Consider the following 13,996-nt stretch of genomic DNA (forward strand, 5'->3'; position numbering starts at 1 on the left):
TAAACATTGTCATACGTATGATATAAATATATCCATCTTATTTGGCTCCTAAGTTGTTCTTATATGCTAGTTATTGGAAACTTTCAGGCAAGAATTAAACTGTCGTTGTGGATAGAAAAAGTATGCGCTGTTTGGTGGCAGCTCACAGATGGACATTTAGGGGAGAAAAAAAGCTGTGTAACATCTAGTCCACTGCACTTTGAAAAGGTTATCGTAGAAAATAGAATATGTAATGCTGTACATATTTATTATTATAGGATAGTTTTATTTTTCTTACAATTAGCAAAGCACGTATATTTCGTCTTTTTTTATACATTATAGAATGTTACATCTGCGTGGTGTCATACTTTTACTCTTTTTCTGGTATCGCCAACGCATTTGCCAAATAATATATTGATACACACCTGCAACCCAAAGACCTACACACGTAAGGCATATGGTTAGCAATCTCTTCTCCCTTTGTCTCTCTTCCTCATCTTCAGATGGAAGTTTGTTCTGTGTCAGTGTTTGCCAAAGAAGTAGTAGCAAGAAACTTAACTGTGAAGTCGTATGACACACAAACTTAACATAAGGAATCTTTATCATCTTCCCGATTCTTCCCTTTGGGTAAACCATGTAGGCTATGGATACCAATGGGAATGCCAACGCCATCAGGATGGTTAGAAGTGTAGAACGAAGACTGCTTTGATCTCTCCAGCCTTTGAGTCCGTGGAACCACATCTCTATCAGACGTTGCTGGCAATGAGGGTGGGCAACAAACTGCAAAAACATAATTATATATCATGCATGGTCGATTATTATAGAAACAATGAATTTATAAATCATTATAAAGAAGTTGCACATTTTCTCTGATACATTCTGACAAACATTGGTATACATTATAATATTCAGCAATAAAATATTGCGCGAAAGGCTGTTTGACTTGTATTGTTAATACACCTGCCGCAGGTCATCTACTGTCCTGCGCTTGAACATGAAAGCTCTTCCCTGGATTGAAAGAGGATAATTTCTAATCTAGAAGTATATTAAGTAAGTCAGTTATACTTATGTATGCTGCGTTCAAAATAGGATAATATTTTCTGCATTAATCTAAACGTATATATTATATTACGTATATGCAAAACAAACCTTTCTTTGTTCGAAATGAATAGCAACTTTAACTCTATTTGGTTGACTATCAGTTAGGTCTTCGCTTTGTGTTCCCCAGCCATACGAATCATGGTTCAGTATGTACATCTGTTCGTCAGAGTCTCGAATCTGACTCAATAGATCTGCCGCATAAGTCTCGCACTGATCCGCCAATCCCATAAATTGATCGCTAAACTCGTATTGCTTAACGCTTAACTGCCGTAATTTGCCGCAAAGTTCAAAAGCGGTGTTAAATGGATCTTCAGAAGTGAGTGATATGTATGCCTGCCCTGCCAGAGCTTTGTATTGATTCAGCATACCGACAGAATGCTGTAAAGTGTGGCTGTTTTCAGATTCTCCAAACTGTTTAACGTCTATTTGTTTAGCGCCGTATTCTAACAAAAGTTTGATGACATCAAAATTGTTATGATGCGCCGCAAGAATCAGCGGTGTAATGTCTGGGTGGAAATCGCCATCTTCAGAATGACACTCCAGTGCTTCCTGAAAAAATGAGAAATATTTCATTTATTAAAAACTCTTTTATTCTCGTTGGGAAACTCTGTTGGCCTTATCATACATGATTATATAAAAATATAACAGATATAAAACTATATCGCTATGCTATTCTCTATGTTGTTTTGTCAATGTGTACTTGTGTATATAGGGATGACAGTGACGGACTTGTCTATGTATTTATATGTTAATGTTTGATTTTGATCGAAATAAATTTTGAATTGAATTAGAATATATCTCTACTTGAAGCTCTGTCTACACTATCAAACGTTATGTGATAACAAATGTGATGTGCCCATATGAACATAATGATGTCATATCACTACCGTATTTAGGCATATCACTACCGTATTTAGGCATATCACTACCGTATTTAGGCATATCACTACCGTATTTAGGCATATCACACTTTCTAGTTTGATAGGAGAGCAGGAGAAAAAAAACCAATTTTACTGGGCATTATAATGGTATTCTTGAGTTAGTGGTCGATGGATGTGTTATCATAATAGTTAATTACACATTTAGTTATATATCTTTCGGTGGTCAAACTACATAGTGCTTTGACCTGTGACGGTCGGGCGCGGCCGATTACGTATGTAGTAGATAGCTGGTCAATTCGACCGCAAAACAAATTTAATTAATATATTTAATTCCTAATTAAGATAAGATACGGTTCCATAAAGTCTGCAATATTGTGAAAACTGCTTTATAATTAATACATTAATTAACAGGCCTACTGACCATATCGTCTTTCATAAAATTCCGCTGGGGAAAAAACACCTTCCAAGGCGTAACTAATGTGTCCAATTAATTTTTACAACACAGAATTTCCATTAGATCATACTTTTATACTAATAAACTGACAAGTAAGCGCCTCTCCTACACTTAATTTAAGCTTAATATCTTTTCAAACACGAAATAATTTCGATTTGTGATTACTAAACAATAGTGGTGTTAAAGGTAATGTCGTACGTTTGTTTAATTGCTTTAAAGGATCAGTTTTGAAACAACAAGAAAGCAATTTCTCCATCTTTATTAAAAATAAAGTTTACGTGTAATAATTTGTACCAATCGAAGTTTCAAAAGAAAGAAATTTCGAAGAATTGCAAAAACCAATAGTCTAGTTTATAAGGATGGTATTCTTGTTATTGTTTACATTTGCTTCTTGACGAGAAATTATCAAGTGAAGGTTAGATCGATAATAAAAAATTCATCTTTTGGGGAAAAAACATCTGTGTTAAAAAAATATGTGTGATTATATTGAACTTATTGACCTGGGGGTCACATCAATGTATCCCAGGAGTCTCTTCAAAAAAGAAACATTTCCGTCACTTCCATTTTAAGTTATAATTGTTGTTGTCATTTATATTGTTTTCAATTTTTGAAATTAAGTATTTTCTAAAAAGTATTTTTATTTAATATTTTAAACCAAGGCTTGTCTGACAGGATCTCTAAAATGAATGTATTTTTGCTCTCTATCTGTTTCATATTTAAATTCGCTAACCAGGTGTTGATTTCTTTAAAACTAGATAATGTAATAGTAATAGAATTTTCTACCAAAATGGTATCATTTAAATTTATAAAATTAACTCATAAATATCGTTTGCCTAGTCATGTATTTTTCATATTGTACAAATATGATTAATAGACACTAAATATATTAAAGCTACTTCTATATGATTCGTTACATAGTACCCCGGTTAAATAAACATGTCCACACATACACTTACAAACACTTGAAGTTCTTATACAAATAATGAATATCTGTAAAGCGCGTTTACACAGAGAATATAATATATAATAACTGTTGTTCCTCACGAATACCAATTTAAAAATACATGTAATACAAATAATCTGCATGATTATAATGACGTCATGTGTGCATAAGTTATTCACAAAACGTGCGCGTAAACAGTGGTAAGAATGATGTTAATTGTAATTTGAGTATCTAGGGGTCTGTTTATACAAAATGTTTTTTACTTTACATGCTTGCGAAGTACATTTAATAATATGTGTTGATCTTGATTCTTTTGTTAATAGGCCTAGTTATAGTACCATTGTTGCTCTAAAAATAGTAGACCTAATCTACTGTATATTATTAAAAGTAGTTTTGTAGGCCTATTCGTTTTTAAATTTAGTCTATGTAAAAATAAGAACAATTCAATTATAGATTTACTAATTTACTTACAGGAATGTTCTTTAATTTACTGTGCTCACATATTAACTTGACACCTTCAATAAACTGCTCATCCACCGCCTTTAACATAGCATCACCAAGCTGTATATTATTTTCAAGAAGAATCTTTACGATATCTAAAAGAAAGAAAGAAATATTGCTTGTTTATAGTACCTATAATATAATATAGCCATTAAAAGTATTCGCAGCAAAATATTATACGTTGATGCGCATGTGCCGAATGCATACTATATCAACAATTGCACGCGTACCTAACAAGTTGACGTGCGCGTACAGAATACATGTATTGTCAGCAATTGAACGCTCACAATAAGTTACAAAACAATGCGCTTACAGAAGACAATTATTGTACGCGCATGTTAATTTACGCGAAAGTTGACGCGCAGGTACAGAAGGCAATTATTTTTAGTCAGCGTATTTTGTCAAGTTATGTAACGTTACTTATACAAATGCTTGGAAAAAGCTTTTACTTAAGGTCATTAAAAAGCGCTAGGTAATTTGGAGAACAACATTAGTGATGCATTAAACCATGTAAACAACAAGTCTAATCTATTTATCAACACCATTACAATCAATCGTGTTATATTTATTCTTCCCCCTCTTCAAATTATGCCAAATTCCAATCTCGTGTCGCCATACTTTTCCTCACAATCATATTACGTGAATACAAGATCGCCTTTAGAGATATTTAAATCAAATTACGCAGAAGACAACAACAGAATGTAACAGTACATTACATCTTACATGTTGTCAAAAATCAATATTTTAAGAAAGGGTAAATGTATGTCTCGCTCACAGCAGTCTTGCATAACCTTAATTTTCAATGTATAACAAATCTATAAATAATCTTCTTTGTAGCAAGCTCAACGTTTTGGTACGAACTTTATTGTGTTACATGATAGCAATGTTCTCACATCAGGGTAAAACTTAATGCATTTGTTTATACTTCAAGTGAAACGGAGAACATTAACAAAACCTTGGCATTTAGTTTTTTTTTATATTAAATTGAAAGCTTTTTTGCTTTATAAAGTTTTTCAAGTACATTCAGCACATTTCTAGGATTACAACCATAATGAACAATTTATGTTGTAGGAGCATTTTCCTTAGGAATAATTTATCACATGAAAACATTTTTCTATATTATTTGTAAAGTTATATTTTAAGTTAAGGGTTTCACAGATCAAAAGCTTTTGCTTGCTTTGTTGGTAATCCTGTTTTTCATACTTTTATTGTACTTCTTTTAATATATATGGTTATGAATTTTGTGTGGAAAAAAAACTCAATACAATATTTACCAAGCAAGGTAAATTTCCAATAAAATGTCAAATAAATGTCTTAATTAATAAATAGTTGATCTTCTTTATTATTAAACTTTATCACTCTGATCCATATCTAAATCGTCATCATTCTTATCTCTCTTATGTTACCAACATCTTTAGCATCCACATCTCCATCTTTATTGTGTTTAGTCCATACCTACCTACAATCTACATCTTGATAGTTTAAATTAATAATTTTTACAAGTTTAATTTGTTCATTAATAAGTTGATTTTGTATTTTATAAATTTACTTTGTTCATTTATAAGTTTACTTTGTTCCTTTTTTATAAGTACTTTGTGTATTTTATAAATTTAATTTGTTCATTCATAAGTGTAATTTGTTCATTTTATAGGCTAAGTTTAATTTGTTCGTTTTATAAGTTTAATTTGTTCATTTTATAAGTTTAATTTGTGTATTTTATAAGTTTAATTTGTTCATTTAGGCCTATAAGTTTACTTTGTGTATTTTATAAGTTTAATTTGTTCATTCATAAGTGTTATTTGTCCATTTTATAAGTTTAATTTGTTCATTTTCTAAGTTTAATTTGTTCATTTTCTAAGTTTAATTTGTTCATTTTATAAGTTTAATTTGTTCATTTTATGGTTTAATTTGTTAATCTTGTTAGTTTTTCTAAGATTTTGTTGGTATTTCATTAGTAAATTTATTCTTCTTCGACGCTACGTTACAAATGAGTTCCACGATTATATAAGTGTAGTTTTCCAAATAAAGATTATTACTATCATTAACTACAGATAGACACGGATCCTCACTTTCCAGATTACATTCAGCCTTCCATACTCAACATATGGGGTGCGATCGCCGCCAAAATATGTCAGGAACAAAGATTTTATATAGCCGGCTTATACCTCACTGGTCAGAAAGCACTTTGTTTCTACGCACAGACCTGTGTGCATTAACCATTTTGCTAGATAAAAAGTGTCTTCTTTTGATTACAAAATAAATGTAAATATACTTTAACCTCCGCCTTTCATCGACGCATCCGACAAGCACGTCCGTTCAATCACGTTCACTATAATATTTCTCATATGATCATTATATCAATGTATTAATAGATACATCTGTCACAGACATAAAGCACGCGGAAGAATCATCACTATATTAATACTACTGAAAGTAGCGTGTAACTACACCATAAAATCCCATTATTTATCAATATTAATCTATCATAAAGTTAGATTCATTCGCCAGAATGTGATACGCACGATTAACAACATAAAGAAATAATATGTGTACGCATGCGTATAGTGAAATATATTAAACAGGAAAATACGTATACGATTATGGTATTCTATAATTTAAAGGTACTGTATATGTGTTTATAAATTGCAAAAACAAAAGCACTATTTGAGGTAGTACCGTATTAAAGTTGATTTCAGGCTTCGTCGACGATGTATGATCTACGCAATGATTCCTTCTTACTTTTTAAACTCTGACTCCGTATGTATTACTGAGATATCGTTTATTCTTGAGAAAAGTTTCATCTGGGGACTGAGCAAGAAATACAGGCCATACATGCCATTGTGAAATACATACCGGCATAGAATTATGACAATTGGAGGATTTATTTAGTTCTTTTTATTTTATTATTTAAAATGAACATTCCTAGATATCAAAATGTGGTTGTTAGGGCTAAGTTTCTTCAGATTAATACAGTAATTCATAAGGGCCAGGTATGATATACATATATGATGCGTTTGTAAAGGAAAATTCTACCCCACTTGATAAGCAACGTAAACGATAAGTGATTTGACCAATCACAAGCGATGGAATTCGAACGGTCGCGTGTGATTGGTCAACTCGCTTGCATTGCGTCTACGTCATTGCGTTGCGTTGCTAGTGGGAACTACAGCTTAAGTGCTATGACCTAGAGATTCGTAATTCGTTCTACGTGCGGCTGTTCACTCCGCGATTATTCGATTGCTTTGTTAAATTGCGGCATTTGAAATGCGTGTCCCTCAGAGATTTCACCTCTTCTGTGTTTAATCGGGCATTAAAACGTTTCTCATTATCTCACTGATTAGAGGTAGATATGTTCGTTAATAGGATGATAATAGGTCATAATAGATATCTTTATAATGTACACTATAACGAGGTTGCTTGGCTAAAAGTGTGGATGATTATTGTTAGGTCATGATAGAAACGGCGACGAAGTAAAGAATGATATGATACACAAACTGGCAATGTGTTAAAGCCGCCGGTGGTACTTCTTCTATGACGGGTTGCTAGACTTCTCTCCTACATTGACCATTCAATACCCTGTTCGGGAATTCCCTACAACAAGGTTTTTGTTCAGAATAATTAATTTCCGGGTTTGAATCCACTAGAGCACAACAACAGAGCATTTTAGTATGATTTATATTGATTTATATCAGTGGGAATATTAATTGATCGGTTAATTACGAATATATTGAAGAATTATTAGTTGTAAGATAAAATTCCTTGAACGTTTAATTAAATCATTGAAATTTATAACATCATAAAAAACATGATATACTTATTAATTGCCATTCAGACATCAATCAGCGGGTCTAAAACCAAAACATGATAAGTCTAGATATGATGACAGTTTCTTAGAAAAAATCTATAATCCAGTACGGGGCGCCATCCGACATTATCTATTCTGTCCTACATATAGCTATACCTAGCTATAGCTATAACTATACTTAGTAAAGAATAGGTTGTGTGTCGGACGGCTCCCCGTAAACTAGCTATAATTAACAATGCAACAAGAAGATGTTTTGTACTTTACAACGACCACACAATTATTTATTATTTATAAATTATATTACCAATTTTAATTTATGTATTCTAATTATTAATTAAGTTATTTATGTTATTTTAGCAAACATCAAACAGTGAATAATTCATTTAACTATAAACACATCGATAACAGGAAGAAAGACCAATGTTTCGACTGAGAAAGATAGGATTAGAACCCACGACTTTTGGATCAGTAAAAAAAATACATTTGTACCGTATGGTTACATTACAGCAGTAACCTGTAAGTGTATTTAAATAGGCTTATTTTTGTTTATTAATGTTTATATTTTATAGATGTATATCCATTCTCATCAAAATTACAACAATTTACCAAATTCGGTAACATTACCAAATTTGGTCACGTTTTAAAATTAGACTTGTGGACAAACCGTTATCAATTAATGATCACCTTCAAATCGTTAATCAATGTGTTAAACAGTCGTCACTGCGTGCTATATAGTCTATGTAGCTATGTAGCTATGTAGCTATATCAAACATTATTTATTGGTTATAACACGGCTTAAATGAACCATATTACCTTTCCTTTCTACACGGAGAGTCCGAGATAAAGCTAATTACGGAAAGACATATATTTGATAATATATCTATATTGATAGTTGTAGGCCTGTGTTTCAATCGATACAGACATTTTACATTCATTAACGGGACTACTGATACTTTCCGCGTTAGAGTGTCCTCTATAGCTAATACGTGGAAGTATGAGATTACGCTAAACACGTTTAATGATTGCAATCAAATATCATAGTAATCAATATACATTTAATGTACAAGCTTGGAGAATGTATTTAGGCCTCCTCTACAGCCCTAAAGCTAGGTCTACATAGATTAATGGGACAAATGGGCTGAACTCCGAAACATTAACCTAAATACTAAAATACAAATGAACTATTTAATATCACATGGCATTTTTAGCACATATTAAGACTTTAGTTAACAATGAAACACAGTTAATGGAAATTCAAAGGCAGCTATATCTTTGTAAAAGCTTAGTTTCACAACGAAAATATGTACGCACAACAGTAAATAGACCAATCACAAGAACATACATTGTGCTGTTGGTGACGACACAATTATGTGGTTTATGTATCAGCATTTGTACGCGAGCGTTAATTATACATTTTGTCTTACCACGATTTGCACGCGCGCGTGGAGCTGTACCTCATTACGGTGTCATTGACGCTATATAGATTATCAGACGTCAATCGTTACGCAATGTGACACGCATGGATACACATTCTATGCGTGTTAATTTTCACCGGTTTGTAGAAATAAATTGCAACAATCGCATGCGCTGTCATGGGAAATAAGAGGATTGTGTCTATTTACCACGTATCGCATTAATAAGATATAACGGTCACAATTGAGTCATTCTCAAGAGAGTATCAATTGCATCCAAATACAATTTAATATTTTATTTGAATGTGGATAGAATGTGTTATTCGAAACGGTTGCACTGTTGAGTTCGAGTAAGCTACAGTGTAGCGCACACATAGCTAGCGGGTGGCGAGCCTTAACGCATGTGCAGTACTGAATCACATTATTAAACGCGTTTGCGTCAACAAAAACAGAAAAAAAACCCCGCATAAATCGTACGTATGAATACTGATGGCTGTTGAGAACAGCAAAGTACCATACGGTGTCATGTCTAGCTACAAGAAACTGAGTGGCTGTTTTATGTCAACGACGGTAACAGGCACATCCATATCACACGTGTTGAACTATAAGTACTGTACTACAGGACTGACCCAAAACCTAACTTAATCTGCCCTAAATAATCTCACTCAAAATAAAAACAAACGACATCGACGGGGTTCGAATCCTTGGGAATCCCAAAGCACTAATCAGTCACAGCCAAACTTTAAAAAACAGTTACTGCATAGTGTCATAGGATTAAGTCATTTTGGAGAGAACAAGAATATAGGCGTGGCCTAGCGGGCGAGAATCGGGTTGTTTCAAAACTAAAGGTACATTTTGTTGTTAAGAAATACTGGAATACGTCTATTCTTTAGTGAACTAGTCCTAGTTGACTTATGAAGTATTTAAACTGCCACATGCTTATTAACACAAGTGTTTTCATCTGAAGACATAGTAATGAATAAATTGCTTAGTTAAGTGGATGTTTTGTAAGAAGTATACTATGACACATTACATTGCTAATAAGACCAGAATAAAAGACTGCGACATACTTTTATCAATAAGCTAGAAATATAAGGTTAATAAAGCTAAAATACAGTACTTCACGTATAAAATAATATTAATAAAAGATCATGGGCCAGACTTTTGAACTTCTTATTTTATTTGAATTTTCTACGCATTCTGCTTATATATCAGAGAAAGAGTAATCTTGGTTCCAACCAGAATGAAACGCAAAGATGTATACGGTGACGCGACGCAACTAATTTTACCAATAATCGCAGATGCATGTACCCCAAATCCTGGTAAAATAACACAATCAGACTAAAGCCTATTTTCCACTAGGCGAATATGTTCGCGTGAATCGAAAGCGTCAGCTTATACGCATTCGTTTTTCCATCTTCCAAATCCCTCTCTATGCATGCGTATAAGCTGACGCTGGCTTTTACCAGATTTTCAAGACTTTTTTGGCAGAAATTAGACTTGAATGAAGTTACGTCATTTATAGAACATTCAAGCATAAGTTCACGGTTATATCAAACGTTTTTATACAATAAATTTGGTTCAATTACATTTCACAATACTTTGATTTATTGCGTTTCCTTTAGTCACGGAAACGTTTAATGATATTGCAACGTTAAGAGATGATCAGTCAGCAGGCGGTAGATGTTTAAGAGATACTGCAATAGTAGGCCAGGCCTACTTAACCCACAAAACATTATACAAAATAATAATGCTTATATGAGTTGAATGGGGAAAATATTGAATGTAAAAGTAATCGCTGACTTATTTTGTTTTATCATTGCGTATGTGCAATTATGTTAATACAATTCTATTTTATAACACACCCTGTAAGAGAACGCTTTTCTTGAAATCGCCGACAATCATAAATTTATAAACATAATTCATAAACAAACATGTTTACTGACCAGTATGATTTTAGTTTCATCAAAGAGTAGGAGGACATACGTTTAACTTTAGAGCCGAATTTTTGGTAAATGTTTTTCCTTACGCTTGGTTCCAACTTGGACGCAACGCAACCAATCACGACGCGATGAATCATTTGAACTATTGCTTGTGATTGGTTAACTCACTTGCGTCCAAGTTTGAACCAATCTTTAGAGATGCATAGTGATTGCCATCAATAACATAACAAACTATTAGCATGAAACAAAGCAAAAAATAAAAACTATGAAACGCACAACTATGGAATACCAATGTCGTCAAAATGCTTACCTGAATTTCCATTTTGTATAGCAAGCACCAGGGCAGTTTTTCCTTCAGAGTCTGTGCAATTTATATTCAGGTCCGGGGCATTTGCAAGAGCAAAGGTGATGGCTTTACGGTCGCCTCTTTCAACGGCTTGTATGAACAGTTGCTCAACGCCTCCTGGCATTGAAGGCAGCGCCATCTCCTCCTCTGGCTGGGGCTGGGGACTTTTCTGAAATGAAAAACGCAAGATCAATATTGGCACAGACTTAGCGCAAACCACATTTATCCAATGTCATGGGTTTTGGGAAGCTAAATTTACTAACACTTGGCTTGAATTTAAAATGAAAAGAGGCTACTAAATGTAACATGCCATTTAAATATGCTTAAAATAATAACTCATGCCATGGGAAACACAAGCAACTGTGATGATATTTCTATTAATATCTATAATTATTTAAATAATTCGATTGATTATTATAAAATGATAACAGCATGTTTGTAATATACTGTTTCTCTAGATTTACATTGTTATATTAATTGCAGTACGAACCATCGTATAAAACGTGCCCATTAAAATGATATATTAAGCAACTTTAAAACCAATACAAATCATGTTTTTCAAGGTAACATACATTTAACAGATAATCGGTTTACAATATAAAATGAAATTCCTTTTACTGAACAGTACTGGCAAGGTAAGTATTTCTTCATGAAGGCTCTAAGTTAATAGTCATCAAGTGACGCCATCATTCTGAAGCCTTTTTTTAACATTTGCACCTTAAAGACATTTTTTTTCTCTTTTGTGAGGTTCACTCACCTTTATTTCATTTCAAAACATAATCATTTTGATAAATAAACAATTTTTTTTTTTTATGTTTGTGTATTATCTTTTTAAATATATAAATATTAAGTTTCCCCTTACATCTTTAAAAAAAAACTCTGTAAGAGATCATTTATACATTTATATTACTTATAAACTGAAACAATATCAATACATATATAGAATCAGAAGCAACTCAATAACTAGTTTCTTGTATAGTATAGCATTTTCCATGCTTCTTGTTTACTCTCCTTTTTAGTGTTTTTCCTTTTTTCTCTCTTTCTGTTTTATTTACACTATTTAAGACATTGTTTCCTGGACCAGAAGTAGACTAGTCCAGATAGTCATATTTCCACTCTAATAAGATGCTGTAGGCATTTCGTGTTAAAAGCGAAAAAATATGTGTTTTAGAGTAATTTTGGGGTGCTGAATTCAAATCTGCTGTTTACCCGGCTCAATTTTTAGATCTTCACCCTTAAAATGTGAAAAACAAAATGGCCGCCATTTCAGACATATTTTGGCTTATAACTTGACTTTTAAGTGACGTAGCAAGTTAAAAATGGTGTCTATACCCATGTTTGTGATACTGAGGATTCCAAATATATTGTTATTAAAGTTGTAAATATTCTATTTCAGCCGCCATGTTGAAATCCAAGATGGCTGCCATTTTAAACGTATTTTGGCTTATAACTTGACTTTTAAGTGACGTAGCAAGTTAAAAATGGTGTCTATACCTATGTTTGTGATAGTGAAGATTCCAAATATATTGTTATTAAAGTTGTAAATATTCTTTTTTGGGCGCCATGTTGAAATCCAAGATGGCTGCCATCATTTTAAACGTATTTTGGCTTATAACTTGACTTTTAGTTAACATAGCAATTTAAAATTGTTTCTATATCTATGTTTGTGATATTGAGGATTCCAAATATATTGTTATTAAAGTTGTAAATATTCTATTTCATCCACCATGTTGAAATCCAAGATGGCCGCCATCATTTTAAACGTATTTTGGCTTATAATTTGACTTTTAATTAACATAGCAAGTTAAAAATGGTTTTTATACCATAGTCCAGTAAAAGTATGGTTGCACCTAGAAAAATTAATTGCAACAGAATTTCTTTTGTTTTGTCTGGTTGATATGGTCCAAATTAACATCATATCCAAAGTTTACCAAAATCGGACATCGGGAAGTGGGTTCATTAGCATAAATTAAAAAGGCCGCCATTTACCATTTTGAAGTCTTGTATATTATCTCTCATTCATAATTCATCCCTTTGTTTCTTTGCAAGTACAGATCGTTTCACATTCAAAATGCCATTGAAGATGTTGCAATTTGCTCCCCAATGTTTTCTTTAACTACAGATTTTTCCACTATATTGCTTCTTCTGTCTTAAAACACAATCATTTTTTAATGATGGCAAAGTAATAGTAGGCCCCTAACAGATGTAATGCTCCACCTGCATTCAAAGTTTCGATTCCATTTCCTGACATTTTTTTGCCAAGGAAGTTAAATAATGCTTGTTGTAGAAATTTAAATACTGTAATTAAGTACCAATTATTAATTAATTCACCATTTCAAATTCATAATAAAGATTTATAACAAATGCTGGTGTGGATGACCATAAGAGCAAAGCTTGTTTACCGGTCACTGGTAGTGGTGGCAAGTTTGAAAATTACTTTACTGTACTCCCAAATCCTTTTACATGCCGTTGATATGCAGTATCTTTAACTGATGGTTCTTCATCCTTGTAATGTTGGCACAATATTGAATGTCCTTGTTATGCTCATAGAATAGAAACAGCATTATAATACAAGCCAAAAAAGTTGTTGACTTGGTCACCAAACAGGTAATATTCAATTCAATAGCAACT

At 32.7% G+C, this 13,996-nt stretch overlaps 1 protein-coding gene across 2 annotated transcripts in view; it reads right to left on the bottom strand.

The window, feature by feature from the left end:
- The window catches only part of LOC144838819 (short transient receptor potential channel 4-like), a 57,065-nt gene that overhangs the window by 5,119 nt on the left and 37,950 nt on the right, over positions 1-13,996 (bottom strand). For both annotated transcript variants that reach the window (XM_078694315.1, XM_078694316.1), the window contains 4 exons: positions 11,330-11,534; positions 3,830-3,954; positions 1,129-1,629; positions 405-759 (listed from right to left, as the gene is read on the bottom strand). In XM_078694315.1, coding sequence (XP_078550441.1) covers positions 405-759; positions 1,129-1,629; positions 3,830-3,954; positions 11,330-11,534 — 1,186 coding nt within the window. The remainder of the gene's footprint in view (positions 1-404; positions 760-1,128; positions 1,630-3,829; positions 3,955-11,329; positions 11,535-13,996) is intronic.

Source organism: Antedon bifida, chromosome 3 (assembly GCF_963402885.1).
Source record: "Antedon bifida chromosome 3, ecAntBifi1.1, whole genome shotgun sequence".
NCBI classification, from domain to species: domain Eukaryota; kingdom Metazoa; phylum Echinodermata; class Crinoidea; order Comatulida; family Antedonidae; genus Antedon; species Antedon bifida.